This window comes from Rhineura floridana, chromosome 2 (assembly GCF_030035675.1).
Source record: "Rhineura floridana isolate rRhiFlo1 chromosome 2, rRhiFlo1.hap2, whole genome shotgun sequence".
Taxonomy (NCBI): domain Eukaryota; kingdom Metazoa; phylum Chordata; class Lepidosauria; order Squamata; family Rhineuridae; genus Rhineura; species Rhineura floridana.
The window spans coordinates 193,477,229-193,496,286 of record NC_084481.1 but is presented as its reverse complement, the minus strand read 5'-3'; the positions used below and the strand labels follow the sequence as shown (position 1 = coordinate 193,496,286).

General features: G+C 49.9%; 1 protein-coding gene across 1 annotated transcript; it reads left to right on the top strand.

Moving 5' to 3' along the window:
* Positions 1–10,246: 10,246 nt before the first annotated feature.
* Positions 10,247–14,116, top strand: IRF2BPL (interferon regulatory factor 2 binding protein like). Its single transcript, XM_061611820.1, has one exon. The coding sequence runs from the start codon at positions 11,178–11,180 to the stop codon at positions 13,323–13,325; it is 2,148 nt and encodes a 715-aa protein (XP_061467804.1). The 5' UTR covers positions 10,247–11,177; the 3' UTR covers positions 13,326–14,116.
* Positions 14,117–19,058: the final 4,942 nt, after the last annotated feature.

Genomic DNA, 19,058 nt, shown 5'->3' with positions numbered 1-19,058 from the left:
CACAAACTTAGGCAAATAGGTACATGCGACTGCAATGTTAATATTTTAAGACTATTTTTTTCCTTTCCTAGCAGTGCAATCCTATGGATGTTTATGGGGAACTTCCTCAGTTTAGGATGTCAGCCTACATTCACATTCCTCAGCTCCCTTTCTTAAAACAACAGCAATTGGGAAATCAAATACAGAAACAACCCCAGGAGTAAATCATATATTTCAGAATGTTTGGAGTCAAAACAACAAGAGACAGAATGGGCTGGAAAAGAAATGGCATTGAACCAGACAGTTGATAAAGTAGTTTTGCAAGGTTTCAGACTTTGCCAGGCTGCTTCCTTGAGCTGATAAGACGTTTTAAAAGAAGGAAAGAAAAGGATCCTACAACTCGATGGAGGCCTTCCATCCATGGGCATTAGATATGATAAAGGTTTACTAAGCCTTCCCCAATCTGGTGGCCTCCAGTTGTTTTGGACTACAACTCCCATCTGTATGAAAGCAGTAGATCAAAACATCTGGAGGGTGCCAGGTTGGGGAAAGCTGGTTTAATGAAACCTCCATGTTTAGAGGCAGTAGAGTATCAGATGGTGGAAATAAGCAAAAGGGATTTATCAGCATCCTCCTCATGCTTGTGCTTCTCTGTGATTTTTGTCCCCATTTGGAGACTGTGTCAGACTAGGTTGACCACCTTTTTCTGGGTCCATCAAGGTGACTGTTTAGCAGAAACATGCTTTTAAAAAACCACACGTGGGTTTCCAAAACTATCAACCAGCAGGTCCAATACAAAACCCCAATTCACCTTGTTCATGGGCCCAAACCATATCTGGGAAGTTTGCCACTGGGTGAAAGGAGGTGCTTTACATCAAGCCAGATCAAGGGTTCACCACAAGCAACAAAATCTTGTGGCACCTTAAATACCAGGTTATGGCTAAAGCTTTCATGGCCTAGAGTCCTCCAATTATATCAGAAACAGCAGATTTACTTATTCTCCTGGAAGGTAAAATAAGCACTCCTGGGTTGTCATCTTAAGCCACCGATGGGGAACCTCCCACCCCCAGCTATTGTTCATTCATTCACTATGTTTATAGCCCACCTTCCCCAAAGGAGCTCAAGGTTCTCTGCCCCCATTTTATCCCCACAACAAACTTGTGAGGTAGATTAGGCTGAGCTAGTGCAAGGTCACCCAGTGAGCTTCATGACTAAGTAGGGATATGAACTTCAGTTTCCCCCCTCCTAGTCCAACACTCATCAGCCAGCACAGCCAATGGTCAGGGATGACTAGTCCAACAACATCTGGAGGGCCACATGTTCCCCATCCCCATCTTAAATCCTCCAGCTTGGGAGATCTCCTTCCAATGTGTTCAGGAAGCATTTATGGAGTAAACCCATTTTATCATCAGGACAACCTTGTAAGGTTAGGCTGAGGTAACCTAATGACCTTGACGGAAGAACAGGGGGGCTACATGCTTAAACTTCCCAGTAACACAACAGAAGTTACCACAACCCCAGTCAACTATGAGATGTACATCCCTATGAATTACGAGGAAGCTTGTTAGGACCGCAGCTTGTAAACATGCTAGAAATGGTGGCTGAGTCCTGTCCAACTCACCTTCAACAAGGGCTAATATTCCAGGCACCATGGGGTTATGTCGACATACATGGATTTCAAGGAAGCCTAACATATTTGCTGACAAGTGAGTCCTCTTTTATGTAACAATTAAATCCAAGCGCTTTGGCTTGACAGCAAGACCCGCGGGGTGAGATGCAGGAGGGGGTCACTTCCGTTGTTTTGATTAATTTCCCCAATATCTGTTGTAAACGAAATATTTTGATCCCCAATTCGACCCGCTCATCCTCCCTCTAAAAACCACGCAAAAAGCAAACCTTCCCCTACCAAAAGTTCCTTCTACACTACACTACAGAACACCGCACACCCCGCCACGCCACGAGTTCTTCCTCCTAAAACACGGTATTAAACGAGCGTTTACAATGAGGAATATACCATTTAGTCAAACGACGAGGGTAGGGGTGAGGAAGTGAATAAATTATGTCCAATAGCCTAAATCATGATTATAACTGTATGTTGGTTAGTTGATTGGGCAGATTCAATTCTCCGTCCCCTTTCCATTGTTTCTGAACAAATGTCTTACCCCAGAAGGCTTTCATTCCCACTTTTATAACAATCATAACAAAAATGACAGCTTTTTTTTTAATTCTCAAGCTTTTTTTCCTATTCGTCGTGCGTGTAGGCCAAAAGCGGAGATCGCCCCGCCCCAGTTGGTTTGGCAGCTCGTTTTGATCAACAATCTGTGTACAGGCTGCAGGGAGGGGCGGAGAGGGAGAGAGGGCAGCTGGCTTGCTGCTGGTAACCAAGCTAATAATGTTTAGCGAATTCTGCACCATCACGAGAGTTGCGAGCGTCCCTCGGTGGGAATAGCCTTGGGGAAGAAAAATTACCGATTGTGTTGATTTAGTCGTGTTGATTGTTTATGTTCCCAGGAGGAGAGCTGAACGCAGTCTATGAAAGGGAGGGCGAGCAGAAGGAGGCGGGGGAAGGGGGGAAGGGAGGCCCAGGAAGGAAGGAAGGAAAGACCAGGCCTCACTCTCGGAATACTCAGCAGAAATGGCTTCATGCGGCATCTTGAAACCGCTGAGCAGAAACTCTCGTGTTCTCTTCTTTTGTTGTTGTTATGTGCCTTCAAGTCGACTACGACTCATGGTGGGGCTTTTTACGGGGGATGTATGAACAAAAGCGGCGCCGGAATGGGGGGCAGCCCTTCCCAGAGTTCCCCCCTCCCGTGCAGGATCCCTTTCCACACTATCGCACACTAGAAATTAAAACAAGGCTGGGATGCTAAGGATGTTTCCTTGACAGCTGATTGCATTAAAAAAAACAGCGACAGGACTTGCTTCACAGGAAATATCTTTAGGATGGGAGAGCCCTTGCGAAACAGACGGTTATGTCTCTTTCAAAAATCTAATATGTGAGACAAATCCACACTACCCGGTAGGAATGTACTCGCTCCTTCTGTGTGTCTCCTCACCCCGCCATCTCTCTCTCTTTTTTTCTGCTGGTGCCATTGGACAGTGAAGTGGCCTGCCTCACGGGGCTGTTATGAAGTTGAATGTACTGTTTAAAACAATAATAAAATGAGAGGAGGAGGACCAGGAGTTATGATGATGACGGACTAGAAACGGCTTAAGAGCCTCATCGCCCTCGTTCTTTTTTTAAAAGCGAAGTCAACTAGAAATTCATAACGTTCTAAGGCAGCCTTCGCCAACCTGGTGCCCTCCAGATGTTGGACCTCAACTCCCATCAGCCCCAGCCAGAGGGCTGGCTGGGGCTGATGGGAGTTATAGTCCAACAACACCTGGAGGGCACCAGGTTGGCGAAGACTGTTCTAAGGGATCCAGCAGGAGACAACTCACAAAGAGGGAGGTTGATATGGGGACAAAGCACCGGAGTGGTGGTGCTCCAATCTGTTCATAATTTATGTGGCCTTAATAACTGAGCGGCAGAACCTGGCATCAGCAGATACAAGTTTTGGAAAGCGAAACCAACTGCTTAGGCTTTTCTGATCGGTTCATATAAGCGGCAGTAATGCATAACGTTTAAAGCGAGAGGTGGGCTGGGGCGGAGGGGGAAGGGAAGAGATGAGTCTTCAAGACTCTTGCGGAGGGAAAGAAAATGTCACCGGCGAGAACGGAATACAGGGAGGAAAGCATCGGAGCCATTGATACCGAAAAAAGCAACACACGCAGACGTTTGTTTTTTCGTTTAGTTTTACATCTCAAAAGGGCCAGCGCGCGAGTGTTGTTGAGTTGTTCGTTTTTTAAAAGCGATGTAAAACAGGGTCTGTGCAGTACAGAGAGCGCCTCTGATGAAATGAAACTGAAAAGCGCAGAAGAGGTTCATAATGGTTCTCTGGATAACTTCGGTGTTTTGACAGACACCTTCTGGCCGCGTGCGGAAGAACTTTTTCGTCTGACAGCGATCTGGAAGTCGCTCCTAAGCATTTGCGGAATTCAGGAACACATTTATCCCTGGCTCTCCGCGACACATTGTTCGCGGGGCTCTCCTCTCCCTTCATCTCCCGCTTGAAAAAACAAAACCAGCTGCTTTGGCAGAGGGTCTCTATCTACAGCATAGACTTGCACGGAAATCGCCCTCGACCTGTTTGTCTCCATCGAAAGGTCTCCCAGGCTCCCTTCTTCCCCCTCCCCCAACCCCTCGTAGGACCGCAGAATAGGGCGCCTCTTGCCTTTCTTTTCCTTTCTGTTTTTGCACCGTTTCCAGAGGGACAGTAGTGTTAGTCTGTTGAAGCAAAACAGACAAGATTGTAGCGTCGAGACTAACACATTGATGATGGCGTGACCTTTCGTGGACCAGCGCCCGCTTCGTCACATGGGGGAAGTTGGCAGATGCACACATGGGTGGGGATAGATCCCGAAAGGGGGGGGGAGATTGCATTGTTTCAAAAGATCCATGCGTGGACTAGGTTTGATGGGACGACACCTAATTGGAGACAGCCAACGGAGAGGCTCTGCTCTACAAGGGGGTGGCTGCGAGCGGACAAATGTGTGGGGCATTTGAAGCGCGCGTGTGTTCATCAGTAACAAGCTAGCGATCGCTTACAACTAATCTTTTTTTAAAAAATGTCCGACAATGGGGAGAATCCGGAGCCAATATACCGAGCAAAGACTGACAGCGGTCCCGTGTCCCCCGCCTCTTTTCTTTTCTTCTTCTTAAGGCGTGTTTCATACTGTCCCGCGTTCGTTTTTTGACTCCTCCCAGGAGCATTGTGCTTCCTACTTCCTATATCCACTATTTACTTTGGAAAGGTGGCCGCTGGTTTGGGTTGAAGCCGACAACTCGACCCTCCTTCCCTCCCTGCCCCACTTCCATCCCCGCCCAGTACTATACTTCGTTGGTCATCGACATCTTCCCTTCCGTTCCTGCCAACCAACGCGGGAACGAACGGGAACCAGAGCCGAGGTTGGGAGAGGCACGACTTGATTGCCCTAGTCCCCCTTTCCTCCGCCGGAGGAAAGAACTGGCAGGATTTGGCTTTCTAATGATGCCTTTCACAAGTAGATCGTCTCCGGCCAGGCGACGATGTTCAGGCGATCGGGAGCCTTAAACCCGAGTCTAAAAGTGCCGCCTTGGGAAACGGGACCGCCCCTGCCGCCAGGATCAACCGTTCGCTGCTCAGGCTGCTACCTTGGCCGGTTCCCTCCCTTTCCCTGCTCATCCTCCCACCATCCTCTTGGCTCCCTTTCTTCTCCTCCCTGCTTTTTGTTTGTTTGTTGCAAGCCTATTCAGCCAAATGCATAGCCCCATTGTTCCTCCTCTATTATTGTTGTTGTTGTTGTTGTTGTTTCCCAGATCACAGGAGTGCTCAATAAACACCTGGAGGGTTTTCGTCTTTTTCTTGAAACCGGGCAAATCCCAGAGACGGAGCCTGCACGTTAGGCAATAACAATAGCATGACGCTGGAGTGGAACGGGAAGCAGAAAGACTCCCAGGAAACACGCAGGGCGGCGGGATCGCAGTTCTCTTGCTTCACCCATCATCAGTCTCTCTTCTCTTTGGCATCTCAGATTGCTGCTGACAACGGAGTTCCTCTGCGCTGTGCTTGGTGAGGCACGGCCTCATTCCTTTGCCTCTTACAAGACGAGGGCTCAGGCCCGTTCCTCGCCATTGTGGAGGTTCGGCTGCTCGCTCTGCCTGCCCGAGGTGGCGGGGTGTGTGTGGCGAGCTGCGGATTGTTGTTGTTTGTTTCTTTTTTAAGTAGCGAGGCGGCGCGGTTCAAACCCGTCTCCAAGACACACAGTACCCCGCCTCCTTAATCCCAGTCTGTACCGATGACACTGCGTAATACAGTGGTTGGGTGGAAAGGCGCCTTGTAAGTGTTCAAGGGCTCCTTTTCCGTTATTATTTCTAAAGCATTGTCGGGAGGGAGAGAGGGAGGGAGGGGTGTAGTTATCCAGGGTCTGGAGGTCTTAGACCCCTTACTTTTTTGGGAGCAGGGTCCCAGCAGGTTCCCTGTGTCTCCAGCATCCTACCAGCCCAGCAGCATAAAGGGGAGTGTGTTAGCCACTGAGAAGAGACTTCAGCATACTTCCTTGTCCTTTCCTGCGGATTGGAGCCAATCGGAGTGAAAGGAGGCGAGTTGGGCCTAAGGTTGGGCCTCCAGCAGCAGCAACAGCAGCACTGAGAAGACTCTTCTCAGTAGCTAGCACTCCCCTGTCATGCTGATGGTGGGCTCATAGGGACGTCTGTTGTGGGAAAAGACATTAACAAATATCTCATTCTCAAACCAGCAGCAAACAGGGGAAAAGGGTATGTGTGACTGGCTGTGACTGTCATGAAGGAACCCTGCACTTCTGAATTTGCCACTACATTATTGGAGGGAGGGAGAAAGACAGAGTTGCTCCAAAAGAAGAAGAGAAAGGAAGGGCCTTCAGAGCAGGTGCCCATGGCATGCCTCCAAAGTTGGAAATCAAGGTTGATGAATCATTAAGTAAAAACGAATAGGCCCCTTCAAGTACAAGGAAAGGTAATTTGGTCCCGTCAGGGTGAAATACGGCTGGTTCCCTATTGAAAGAGCTTATCTGAAACTATTCTGTACTATTCTTCCTACAGTCCTGTCTTAAGACTGATACCAATGCAAACTTTATGGCTTTCACACCAAGCCAGCTTTTCCCTCCCCTTCCTTTGCTTAACACTTAGCCTGATGAAGAGCTCCCGAAAGAGCGCACGCTTGCTCACTGTTTTGTGACATTTTTGTTGGCGTAATAAAAGCATTCTGAATGTCGACATTATCCATACGGACCAAGGGGTACCGTTGCTCATTTTGCACAGGTGAGCCAAAGAGCCTGCAAGTACCAGGAAGGTGAGTCCTAACCCAAAAGGGCTCTTCTTTGCTGCAGAGAACTGGAAGGAAGGGGGAGGGTTTGTTTAAACCAGAGGGTGTCCTAGCAGCTGGGCGGCGCGTGAAGGTGACCATTAATGGAAATCGGGAAGGCGAGTAAGAGCGCTGCGAAAGAAGAGCGGCCCCTCCTGAGAGCCGTCGAACAGGAAGAGGAAGTCTCAGGTTTGAACCACTAGTACAGCCAAGTGAGGCCTGTTCCCCGCTCGCCACACGGCCCTGCAGTTTTGACAGAGGAAGGGAGAAAGCACAGCATGAACCTATGATCAAATCGAAGCTTTGGGGTGGAAAAGCAGCTTCGTCTGATTTGAGAACAGGGACTCAGCTGGCGTAGATCCAGCTTTGCTTCCTTCGAGGCTGACTGGCACCCGGGATCTTAAGCTCTTGAACAATCAAGAGGGCTTCCAGTGAAAGACGCCGAGGCTTTCACTGGACTCTTGGCCAAGGGCAAGCTCGGAGAATCACGGCCGCATGCCTTCAGGCCATCCGTCTCCACCCCTGTGGTAGGAAAAGTAGCCTTTGAAGCGCTTCCGGATTTATCCGTGGCCAAATTACCCCCTCCCCAGTTTTTTTAGAACACAGGTTGTCGATTCTAATCTTGTACAAAGGGATTCCCACGTATTGATAGAATTTGCTTAGGACCGCGATTTTCGGACGCGAGTTCAACCACGCATTGATAAATCTCAAAGGAGACTCCAGCCCTGTAAAGGCTCTTGTTACAGATCTCTGCCAGGATTTTGCTTTGAGGAACATATAACAACAACAAACCACGTTCATACACAGCATACATTTAAAGCACATTATTTATCCCAAAGAATCCTGGGAACTGTAGTTTACCCCTCACAAAGTTACCATTCCCAGCACACCTAACAAACCACAGTTCCCAGGATTCTTTGGGGGAAATTATGTGTTTTCAATGTCGGAGTCCAGATTCCATTCTATATTCTTGTGTACATCCCATCGAATAGAATTTTCCCTCGCCAGGCCTACTTTTTGCCTTTGCCTGTAGTGCCACGCTACTTATCGAGACGACGATGTAAACCAGAAGGGGATGAAACGCACCGCAATGGTGATCTCAAAAGAAAATTTCCTTGGAAAAAAATTGAAAGACAACCGGATGGAGAAACATTGACGCCGTGTGGCTTTTCTACAGCGTCCTTCGTTGACGCTCACCCAGAATATTACAACTGGGCTATTTCTGAGTTAACAGTTTAGGCATTATGTTGCAGGATCAGCTTTGGAGATTTGAAAATCGAGATAACACTCTAACAGCACGATCCTATGCGTCTCTATTCGGAAGTGAGTTCTATTCAGTTCTCTTGGGTAAGTGTGCATAGGATTGCACTTACCTGAAGTAAGCCCCATTAAATACAGTGGGGTTTATTTGTGAGTAAGTGTGCAAATAATTATACTATTCATGACGCAGTTCTTTATATATCTCCCGAGAAGTAGTATCTATTAATTTCAATGGGGCTTTCTCCCCATTTCTCCCAATAAATTGGCAGCCCCTAACCACAAGAAGGCTGTGACGCTAATTTCAGCGGAAGAAGGCTATTTCCTCAAGATCTCTAACACGGATTGGTTAACCCTTCGCACATACGTTGGTTCAGGCTTTATACAACCCGGGGTTATGTTAGCTATGGTCCTCCATGGTGACAGTTGTGAGTACAGAAGCAGGTTGCCATCGTTATTCTGGATTCACACGAGGCTGAACGGCGTCACCCTCTTTATGTATGTATACGCACTTTGAATAAAAACAACGGCTCTTTCAATGTTTCTCCCCCAGCCCAGCCTCAGTAAAAGAAAGAGCTGAGTAAATATTATTGCAAGGATGGCACTGAGATAGTCATCCCAACTCAGCGATAATATCCTGCGATTTCTCCGCGGGTAGCACTATCTCTCCTCCTGGGGGAATGTTGACTCACCCCGGGCAGTTCATTGCTCTGCAAGGGCTGTAGTGGCTGACGCAACCCGGATCGCAGCCTGCCAGCCTTGGAGGCAAGTCTCTTCGCAACCCAAGTTCCGGCAGTGAAAGTTGATTAGTATTGTTCTTTGGAGGGGTGTGTGTGTGGACAGGCTTTGCAGGCACAGAAATAGGCAAGCTGCAGGAAGAATCAAAACAGGCTTGTGCCAACCGGGCTTCCCCCTCCTCCAGGGAAGCGGAAGATGCGGGGTGTGTGTGTGAGAAGGGCCACTTCCACGGCGCGATTCCCCCAGTGGCCCATTTGCCTTGACAGAGGCGTCACCGCGCTTCTCACGGGCGCGGGGGAGGGCCCTTTAGGACGCTAAGGGCGGCTACTCCAAAGCAAAAGGGCTACCTTGCTCTTTAGGGCCTGGCCGGCTTGGGGGGGGGGAGGTGGCGGCAGAAGGAGCATAACAGAGAAGATCACCTGGTTTGGCCCAGGGGAGAGCTTCCCAAATTCTTTGCAACCCGGGACTGTGGAATGCAAGTTAAGCCCGCACTGGCTACTCCTGCCTTTCTCTCCCCCCACCCCACCCCACCCCACCCCGATTTTACATCTTGAACCCATGGATGCCCACTCTTCCTAAAGACCCACTCTGTGAAACGGGGCTGACTCCGCAAGCTAGTCCGCATAGGATCACACATCCTTAATGGCAGACGGTTGCAGACTTCGCAAAAAGACAGGTGTGTGTGTATGTGTGCCTCTCACTACAAGGCGATTCAAGGAGAACGAAATGTTCTGGTCCAAGACTTTGTGAAAACGCGGCCCCAGTCCTACTAAGCCAGCAAGCTCAGCTTCATGTCAAGGGCCCAAAAGAGATGTCTATAGAAACCCCTCTACATATTTGCCATCCATTTTGACAGCAGGAAATCGTGCCCTTGCCAAAGACTCGGAGGAGAGCTTAGCGCTGCTCAAAGCTGGATGGAAAACAAAACACTCCCCCCAGACCCCGAAACGTTTGTAGGCAGAAAGCTCCGCCAGGAGCGCGCAGTCATCTTGCATCTGCTTTTCTGGCCGCGTTTTCGCTTTGAGGAAACTGCCATGAAAACGAGAGGGAGGGGAGGAGAGCTAATGCTTAATTTTCCAAACATAGCCCTAGGTGTGAGCGTGCGCGCGTGAGAGAGTGAAAAAGAAAGTCTCCTTGGTTTCCAGGCAGTAACTCGCCTCTCCTCAGCAGTTGTAGACGCTCAAGGGGAGGGGGACGAGGGAGAGAGAGAGGGAAAGAGAGAAGGGAGGAAATGGGCTGGGTGCCGAGCATGCGCAATTTCCGCGCAACAAGTGGGCTCCCTGTCCGTAGACACAGAGGAAGTGGGGAGGGGGGAAGGGAGAGGAAAAGACGACGAAGCTGGTCAGTCACTCAGTGAATGCTACGAAAGGGGAACTGCAAAGGCGGCGGGGAGGGGCGGCGGGAGCGAGAGCACGGCAGTGACGTGAGCGCTCCACCCAGGGGGCATCCGAGCTGAGGAGAGAGCGAGCGAGAGGCGAATGGAGCGCCGCGCCAGGAGGAGGGGCAGAGCCGCGCTCGGAACGTTCAGCAGCAGCAGCAGCAGCAGTCGAGAGTGACACTCCGGCTTTCCCCACAATTCGAATTCCGAGGAGCGCTCGACCATGTGAGTTGAGGAGCTGGCGGCCGCCGCCGCCCTCAGGCGCACCTGCCCCACGCACCTACAGAAACAGCCAGACCGCCAAGGCGCTCCGTGGGTGCCCTCCCCCTCCTCTAACCTCCACCCACTTCGCACCACTGTGAGGGGAAGCGGCCACGCTTGGGTCAGCGGCCGAGCAGCGGCAGCAGCAGGTAGCGGACCTCCCCTCCTCTCTCCTCCCCCTTTCCCTCCCTGAGCCTTCTCCTCCGCTACGCCTCTCCCTCCCCCCTCCTCGTCCTCCCGCTGCCGCCAACACCACGCTAGAAGGAGGAGGAGCGGCGGCAGCAGGAACAGCCGCTGCTTAGAGACACCGAAGAAGCGCCGGGAAACGGCAGAAGCAGCTGCTGGAGGAGGAGGAGGAGGGGGGACCTAACCCCTCCCCACCTCACGCCCCTCACTTGAGGAGACTCGGAAGCGCTTCCCGCCAGGCCAGGTAAAAGGAAGGCAAGAAGGAAGGAAGGAAGGATCCCCCTTTCTCTCCCCCACCCCCTCCTCGAGCAGGAGCAAAGAGCGGGAAAGCGGGAGCCGGTCCCACCCCCAGCTGAGGGTGGCTGGCGCAGGTTAGCGGCTGAGGCAGAGCTCGCGTGCGGGAGAGAGACAGAAGTCCCCGTCGTTGTCGTCGTCCTCTCCTTGTTCCTCCCGCAGCCATGTCGGCGGCGCAGGTGTCGTCCTCGCGGCGGCAGTCTTGCTACCTGTGCGACCTGCCGCGCATGCCTTGGGCCATGATCTGGGACTTCAGCGAGCCCGTGTGCAGAGGCTGTGTCAACTACGAGGGCGCGGACCGCATCGAGTTCGTCATCGAGACCGCGCGGCAGCTGAAGCGGGCTCACGGGTGCTTCCAGGACGGCCGCTCGCCGGGGCCGCCGCAGCCCGTGGGCGTCAAAGCCGTGGCCCTCTCGGCCAAAGAAGCGGCAGCGGCGGCCGTGCAGCAGCAGCTCAACCATGTGGACGCCGCCGCCTCGAAAGCGCCGTCAGGCCTGGAGCGGTACGGGCTGAGCGAGCAACGGAGCCGCTTCGAGTACCCGCCACCTCCACCCCAAGGCAGCCACGGAGGTCGCCTCCCCAACGGCCTGGGCGGCCCCAACGGCTTCCCCAAAGCACCCGATGACGGGCCGCCGGAGCTGAACCGCCAGAGCCCCAACTCCTCCTCGTCCTCCTCTTCCTCGTCGTCCTCTAGGCGAGCGGCGCACGGCGGGCTGGTGAGCGGCCTTCCTCCAGGCGGCGGCAGTGCCCAGCTCAACGTGCCGCCCAACCTGCTGCCCCAGACGCTGCTCAACGGGCCGGCGGCCCCCGGGGTGGCGCTGCCTCCGCCGCGGGGGCCTCCAGCTTCGTCGTCGTCGTCCTCTTCGTCGTCGTCCTCTTCCTCGACGTCTTCCTCCGGCGATCCGTGCGGGAAGCGGCCCGGCTCAGTCTCCAGCAGCGGGGACCAGGAGCGGGAGCTGAAAGAGAAGCAGCGCAACGCTGAGGCGCTGGCGGAGCTGAGCGAGAGCCTCCGCAACCGTGCCGAGGAGTGGGCCAGCAAGCCAAAGATGGTGCGGGACACGCTGCTGACGCTGGCCGGCTGCACACCCTACGAGGTGCGCTTCAAGAAGGACCACGCGCTCCTGGGCCGCGTCTTCGCTTTCGACGCCGTCTCCAAGCCCGGGCTGGACTACGAGCTGAAGCTCTTCATCGAGTACCCCAGCGGCTCCGGCACGGTGTTCTCCAGCGCCTCCGGCGTGGCCAAGCAGATGTACCAGGACTGCATGAAGGATTTCGGCCGCGGCCTGTCCTCAGGCTTCAAGTACCTCGAGTACGAGAAGAAGCACGGCTCCGGCGACTGGCGCCTTTTGGGCGACCTGCTGCCCGAATCTGTGCGCTTCTTCAAGGAGATGGTGGGTGCTGACATGTTGCCGCAGCCCTATCTTGACACTTCCTGCCCGATCCTGCCCACCGCCCTCGTCAGCCTACCCAGGACCCCCACCTCTTCCGCCGGCGGAGGTGCAGCCGGGCCGGCCTCCAGCCGCGGGCCAGGCGGTGGAGGCGGCGGCGGCGGCGGCGGCGGCCTGCGCAAGAGGAAGGCCTCTCCGGAGCCTTCGGACTCTGCGTCGGAAGGCAGCCTCAAGCTGAGCGACGAGCAGCAGCGGCAGCAGTGGATGGCCAGCCAGAGCGAGGCGCTCAAGCTCACCATGTCGGCGGGGGGCTTTGGCGGGGTGCCGCCGCCCCCGCCGCCTTTGGGGCCTCACTCCAATCGGACCACCCCGCCGGAGTCGGCCCCGCAGAACGGCCAGTCGCCCATGGCTGCGCTCATGTCGGTGGCCGACACACTGGGCAATGCCCACTCGCCCAAGGACGGCAGCTCCGTGCACTCCACCACGTCGACGCGGAGGAACAGCAGCAGTCCCGTGTCGCCCGCCTCGGTGCCCGGCCAGCGCCGCCTGGCCTCCCGCAACGGGGACATGAACCTGCAGGTGGCCCCCCCACCCCCCAACGCCCACCCTGGCATGGACCAAGTGCACCCCCAAAACATTCCAGACTCGCCCATGGCCAACAGTGGACCCCTTTGCTGCACCATTTGCCACGAACGCTTGGAGGACACGCATTTTGTGCAGTGCCCCTCGGTGCCCAGCCACAAGTTCTGCTTCCCTTGTTCCCGGGAGAGCATCAAGGCCCAGGGGGCAACTGGTGAAGTTTATTGCCCCAGTGGCGAGAAATGCCCCTTAGTAGGTTCCAACGTGCCTTGGGCATTTATGCAGGGCGAGATTGCGACCATTTTAGCTGGGGATGTGAAAGTGAAAAAGGAGAGAGACCCTTAAAAACAAACAATAAATCAAAACAGCAAATTCAACTCCCTTCAGCCGCCTGAAGATGTAGAATTGTGAATATTGAAAACAAAACACACGGGACAATACTGCAAAAAGTTTAGTCTTATGTATAGACCTTATTTTCGTCGTATGTTTCTATATTTTGAAACAAAGGTATGTACCCTTCTTCATTTGAAGGATAGAGCTCTTCTTTTCGTTTTGTTTTTGTTAAAACAGAATATAATATTGTTTGGCTACCACAAAATACCTGTTTCTCATTTCTTTGGCAGTGTGTTGGCTAGGTACACAGTTAAATAGCCCTTAGCTATTACCTGCTGCTGGTGTGTATTTTCGTAAATGTATGCACTTCTCTAAAATAAGAAAATTGAAAAAAAAAACTTTTTGCCAAGGCCAGTGTTGATGCCTAAAAAAGATTGCTACAAAAATGGTGACAGCTTATGTTTTAAAAGCCCAGAGTGTTAGTCCTTCACTTTTTCATTTTTTTCCTGATTGTTTTTTATTTCTTTTTGTTCCTTTGCAAAATGGTGGGGTGGTATGGGGGTGTTTTTTTGTTGCAACTTTGTAAAGAAAAATGTTTCAGTTTGTTCTTACTGATCTGAACATTTTTAACCTTCATGTTTTTGTTTTTGCTTTATTGATGCACGGAAGCTTTTGAACACTAGAGCAAAATTGCTGTACATGGAAAACCTGCTCTGTTTGTCCTTTATACATTTCTGTAGTTAACAGAACACTGTAATGTGCCTTGGAGCTTAGTAAATTGTAATAAATTCAATTGATATTAATAGTTCCTGAGTAAGTTTTTCTTTGCCCAGTGATTGGACAACAGAACGGCTAAATCCTTTTGTGTGCTTCTCAGTGCTGCCACAAAGCTGCAATTTCTTCTGTCATTTGTACATACAGAACTATAGATATACATAATGAGGCTATCTAACTTACCTAGAGATTGGCACTGTGCCTGCTTACATTTCATCTTTTAATATTGCTGGAACAGTTGCTGACTAAGCATTTTCTATTCACTATTCCTGTCTTGCATTTCCCCATGCAGCTCCCCAGCTGCAAGGATTTTCTGTTACACATCTTTGTGTGAGGAATGTGATAGAATTAAGACCTAATAATACAGTCTCGTGCACATTTACTCAGAAGGAAGTCCCACTGAGTCAGTGGGACTTACTTCCTGGTAAGTGTGTATAGAATTGCAGCATAAATTGGTTTCAAGCCTTTTTTCATTTTTTAAAAATGCAATAGTGTCTTAAAAGCATCACTAAAATGGTAGTCCTGTACACAGTATCTGAGAGTAAGCCTCATTGAATTTAGTCAGCTATTGTTGAGTAAACACAGATAGGATTGTTATTAATTTCATGGCTATACTACATTTCATGAAAATCACACAGCATTTAATCACAGGGTGGTAAGAATAGGGGAGGGGAGGGGTGGGGAAAGGTATCAGTTGCATCTTGGCACTCATAATACTCACCTCAGTACAGGGAGGAATGGCGATATGCCATATTTTATGTAGCATGTACTTTAGTTGTTTGTAACTCAACAGCTTAAAAATAGTTCTTTTTTTTTTTTTAAACCTTATCTGTGTTGGAGAATATGAGTTGCTGACTTCCCCACCACCACCACACTGGAGAGTAGTTATTAACTGTAGTAAATTAAATTGCATTCCTTCTGGCAATGGGCATATGCAATTACTCTTTTTATTAAGTTTGTGAAAGTGACACATTTTCATGAGATCTGGGGTGGTGGAATGCCTGTTAGATGACCAGATCAGGCTGAGTAAACATACAGGCCATCTGACTGGCCAGAAAATACAAACAAACCTTGCTTGAACTTTGCCTTTTTTTGTTTAGTGAAGCAAACTAGAGAAAAGGTAGACAACAGTCCTCACATTGAAACATCAACAGTGTTTTTGCAGCATGAATGAAGAGGTGGCCCCAGTCCATTGTGCCATAGGTTACCAGCAGCCAGTAGCATTTACACTTTTGGTACACTGAAAAACAGATGTGAAAAGGCATTTTAAAACACCCTTCTTGGCCTTTTGGGTTTGTATTTGGTTACTGCTAGTATTACAGTTTTGGCTTCTATTCCTGTCAGTAGTGATAAATGAAACTCTAGAATTTAGGGCTTTACTGTGTACCTGGATGTTCAGAGCTGAGCTGCTTTGTAGAGTTTTTCTTTGCCTATTTGAGATTCGCTCTTGGATACCATTATGTTACTTTTTTAAAAAGATTAATCTTTTTATATTTACATTTTCTGCAAAGGATTATATTAATGCTATGGATCTCATAACCTGCTGAAGTCTTTCCAGATTGGAATAAATGTACAAAATAAGACTCATAAGTTTTGTTCTGTTATAAATAAAAGGCTTTTTAAAATGTGCATTGTTATGCAGGAATTTATATTAATTGAAATTATTGCAGTGACCAATATACATAAATCATAACACAACTATTAGGGAGTAAGCTCCACTTAGCGTATGTTACTTATTTCTAAATATACAGGGGTAGGATTATGCTGTACATATTTCATACTGTGATCTGTCAACAGTATGTCACCAGAAATAGATAAAGGCCCCCCTCCGGATTTCTGTAATTTAAAGGTATTGTAGTCAAAATCCCCAAGATTTTTGTTTAATTTGCAGGGTTTTTTTTGTTAATTTGTTTTTCAAGATAGTTTTGATTCCCACCCTCCCTCCCAGTCCTATTTCTGTTGACAAGGAGACTGTCAAGTGACAAGTAGGCATGTGTGAAAAACAAGCTTGCAGTGAATTGTAATACTGTAGTTAATTAAAGTTAACCATAGCTAGAGCGGATATATTGTATGGATGTTTTCTGTAGCCATGTGACCTTTCCTTTTACTCTGACCAGTTAAGCAGCTAGTCTGGGCATATGAGGCAGCTTTCTTTGATCCTCACTGCAGAGGCTTTTAAAAAGTCATCTAGAGCTGACAAACCATAATTTTTTTGTGTGTGGGGAAGGGATGTGTGTCAGTTATTGGGATTCCTTTATTTTCCCTGCTATGCTAATGGGTTCTTGTCTGGTGTGTGTATGTGGAGCTAAACATGTCAAAATACAGCTTTCCAAGAGTAGTTTATTCCTTGCAATGGCCTAAAGCAACTTGGGGATTTTCAGGAACAAGGCAGAACATGTATGGCAGGGAGACATTTTAAAAAATGTTCAGAAATTTCTTAGCTGAGGAGTCACTGAAAAACACAGATCTGCAGTAAAGAGGGATGGGCTGATTTGGGGGAGATGGTGGTAGTGAATCAGGAGGTGTGGTCTTAGCTTTCTGACTAAAACAAACTGAATCAAAGCAGTGTCCTGCATGAAAATATTGTTGGAGTGCCACTGAGATAATTTAAACCCAGGCAGTTGTGCTTGTTTCAGAATGTGCTCTTTGAACTGAGAGCCAGTCCCTCACCATATCACAGAGGTTGCCCTTCTCCTTTAAGCTTTCTCTAATTAGCCTGTTATTTGCTTTTAAAGGAAGGGATGTTGTTTCCCGAGAGCTCTGAGATAAACAGATATACTGTGTGTGCTCTGATAGTTGATTAGCAAGTGTCCTGATTTGGGCCATTTTCTTTCTGTTGATGTGTTCTCTCTCCCCCCCCTCCCGCAATTCATAACAGGGCTGCTTGTATTGTGCCTGGGCAAGCCTCTCTATGCCAAAGTGATACATCCTGTTGATTTGCATTAGAGGACTGGAGTGTCACTGTTATGCTGACTCTTTCAAAGTAAGTCTTGAAAGCAGCGCAGCTTCCCCCTTGGCTTTAAGCCATTATTCTCAATTTACAGCGTATGACTTCAATCAAAGCTACATATCTCCATATATCAGTTACAAGAGCCGAAGGCTAGTGATAACTCTTCGCATATCTATCAAAGAAAACCTACTACGGATTAACATCAGGTAGAATGGGATCGCAGTCGACGACTGGTCGTGATGGTGGTATTTATTATTTTGGGAAGTGGAAGGCTATAGGAAAACATCCCACAGTGAAACACTCATATAATTCGTCTGTTAGATTGGAAGTCGTTAAGAGCACGTGAGGAGAAACCCATCTGCTTGTAGTCTAATATGAGAACAGTTCTAGGCAAGAGCGTTTCCCTTGTGTGCCTTTAAAACAAAATAAAAAAGATTAGCTGTGTCCGTACCAAGGCGGCCTGGTTCAAGGCTAATCTTGGGACAGGCGATAGGTTGCCCTCCTCGCTTCTACATGTGAGAGTCGGGAATGTTAGTATGTCAGTTACACTCTCTTCCCTGCACCTCAAAGCCCTTTTCTCTGTTCGCCCCTTTTAGATGAAACAGACATAATTCTTTCAGAAGTTCCTTAATATTCTAGTTGGATGCCCCAAACGAAGGGAAGGAGTAAACAAAAATGTAGAGTTGGGCAAGGGTGGTGGTCTAATCGAAAAGGGTCATATTATCAGACAGGATGTGATGCGGTACCACACTTGCACAATCCGGGTCTTTCCAGCTCTTGATGGTAGTTTAGAGCCAACGAGAAGTGCGCATGTCACTGACTTAGGCCTCGCTGAGTGGGCGAAGCAGCATTCTCGCTGCGATTTGCGTGCCCGTTGCAACCTTTTTTGGAGGAAGCTGGCATCGCATCAGAAAAGTTTCCTTTTACAACCCCGTACATCCACTTTCCTCCCCCGGCGTACGTTTCCTATTAATGCCTAGCTCCTGTCCTCCATTTTGGAAGATAACTTCTGCCGAAAATAAATTTGTCCTTTGTGATCTGGATGCATTTTCTTTAAGTATAGATTCCGTCCCTCCCTCCCATACCGAGCGATGATGACTCTCCCCAGCTGTTCACGACTTTCCCCTCCTCCGCCTGCCCCGTGCCTAGAGCTGCTGAACTTGGTTCGTTTTCAAGCTAAAAAAAGAAAATGAGCTTTAACTGAGCTCTGTGTGTGAGAGAGAGGGAGGGAGAGGAAACCGAGCGAACTCCGGCTGGAAACCCCACCCCGATTGCTGCTTTTTCAGGGAGCTCCGCCTTTGGCTGCTTTGCCGCACCAAACCCTGGGAGAAGCGGTCCTGGAATGCCGGGGCCTGTGAGCAGAGGGAATTAACTCCACTTGACTGCGCCTCGGACTAGACAGTCACGTGTCTCTCTCCCCTTTTTCTTCCCCCTCCTCGAGCAGCTCAGAAGGGCTCGGAGTGGGGACACGTAAGACGCCTGCGCAGCTCTGAGGAGCCCAAGCAGAATTCCCTGCTGTCATCCTCCCGCCCCGCCCTCCGCATGGTGCAGTGAGGGGAGAGTGGCCGGTGATACAATTCCGCTATTGTTCCAGTTAGTGGATAGGGGGGGTAGAAGTTGGTAGTATTTATTAACTGAGGCTGAACGAACTCATCAGGATTATTAATATATTGAGTCTGAAAGACTCTTCCACTGGGGAGAGCTTGATCTCTGTGTGAAAGAAAGGGTTTTAAATAAACCGCGTGCCCTTACAAGGGGAGGCGGCGGGGCGGCGGCGGCAGCAGCAGCAGCTCAGCCGGTGTCTGGGGGAGGGAAGGCGTTTCACCTCAGCTTCAACTTGTAACCTTCCACTCCCGCATTGCTGCTACAACTACATTAGTTCCAATGGACGGGCTCAGAGCTGGCAGGCGGAGAGAGGAGCCGCCGCGGTGCACTGTGGGGGGATTTTTCTTTTCTTGGCCGTGTGGGACAAAATATTGTCGCAGCTGGGCCTGTACCAGCCCTTTTGAAAAGGCTTGATT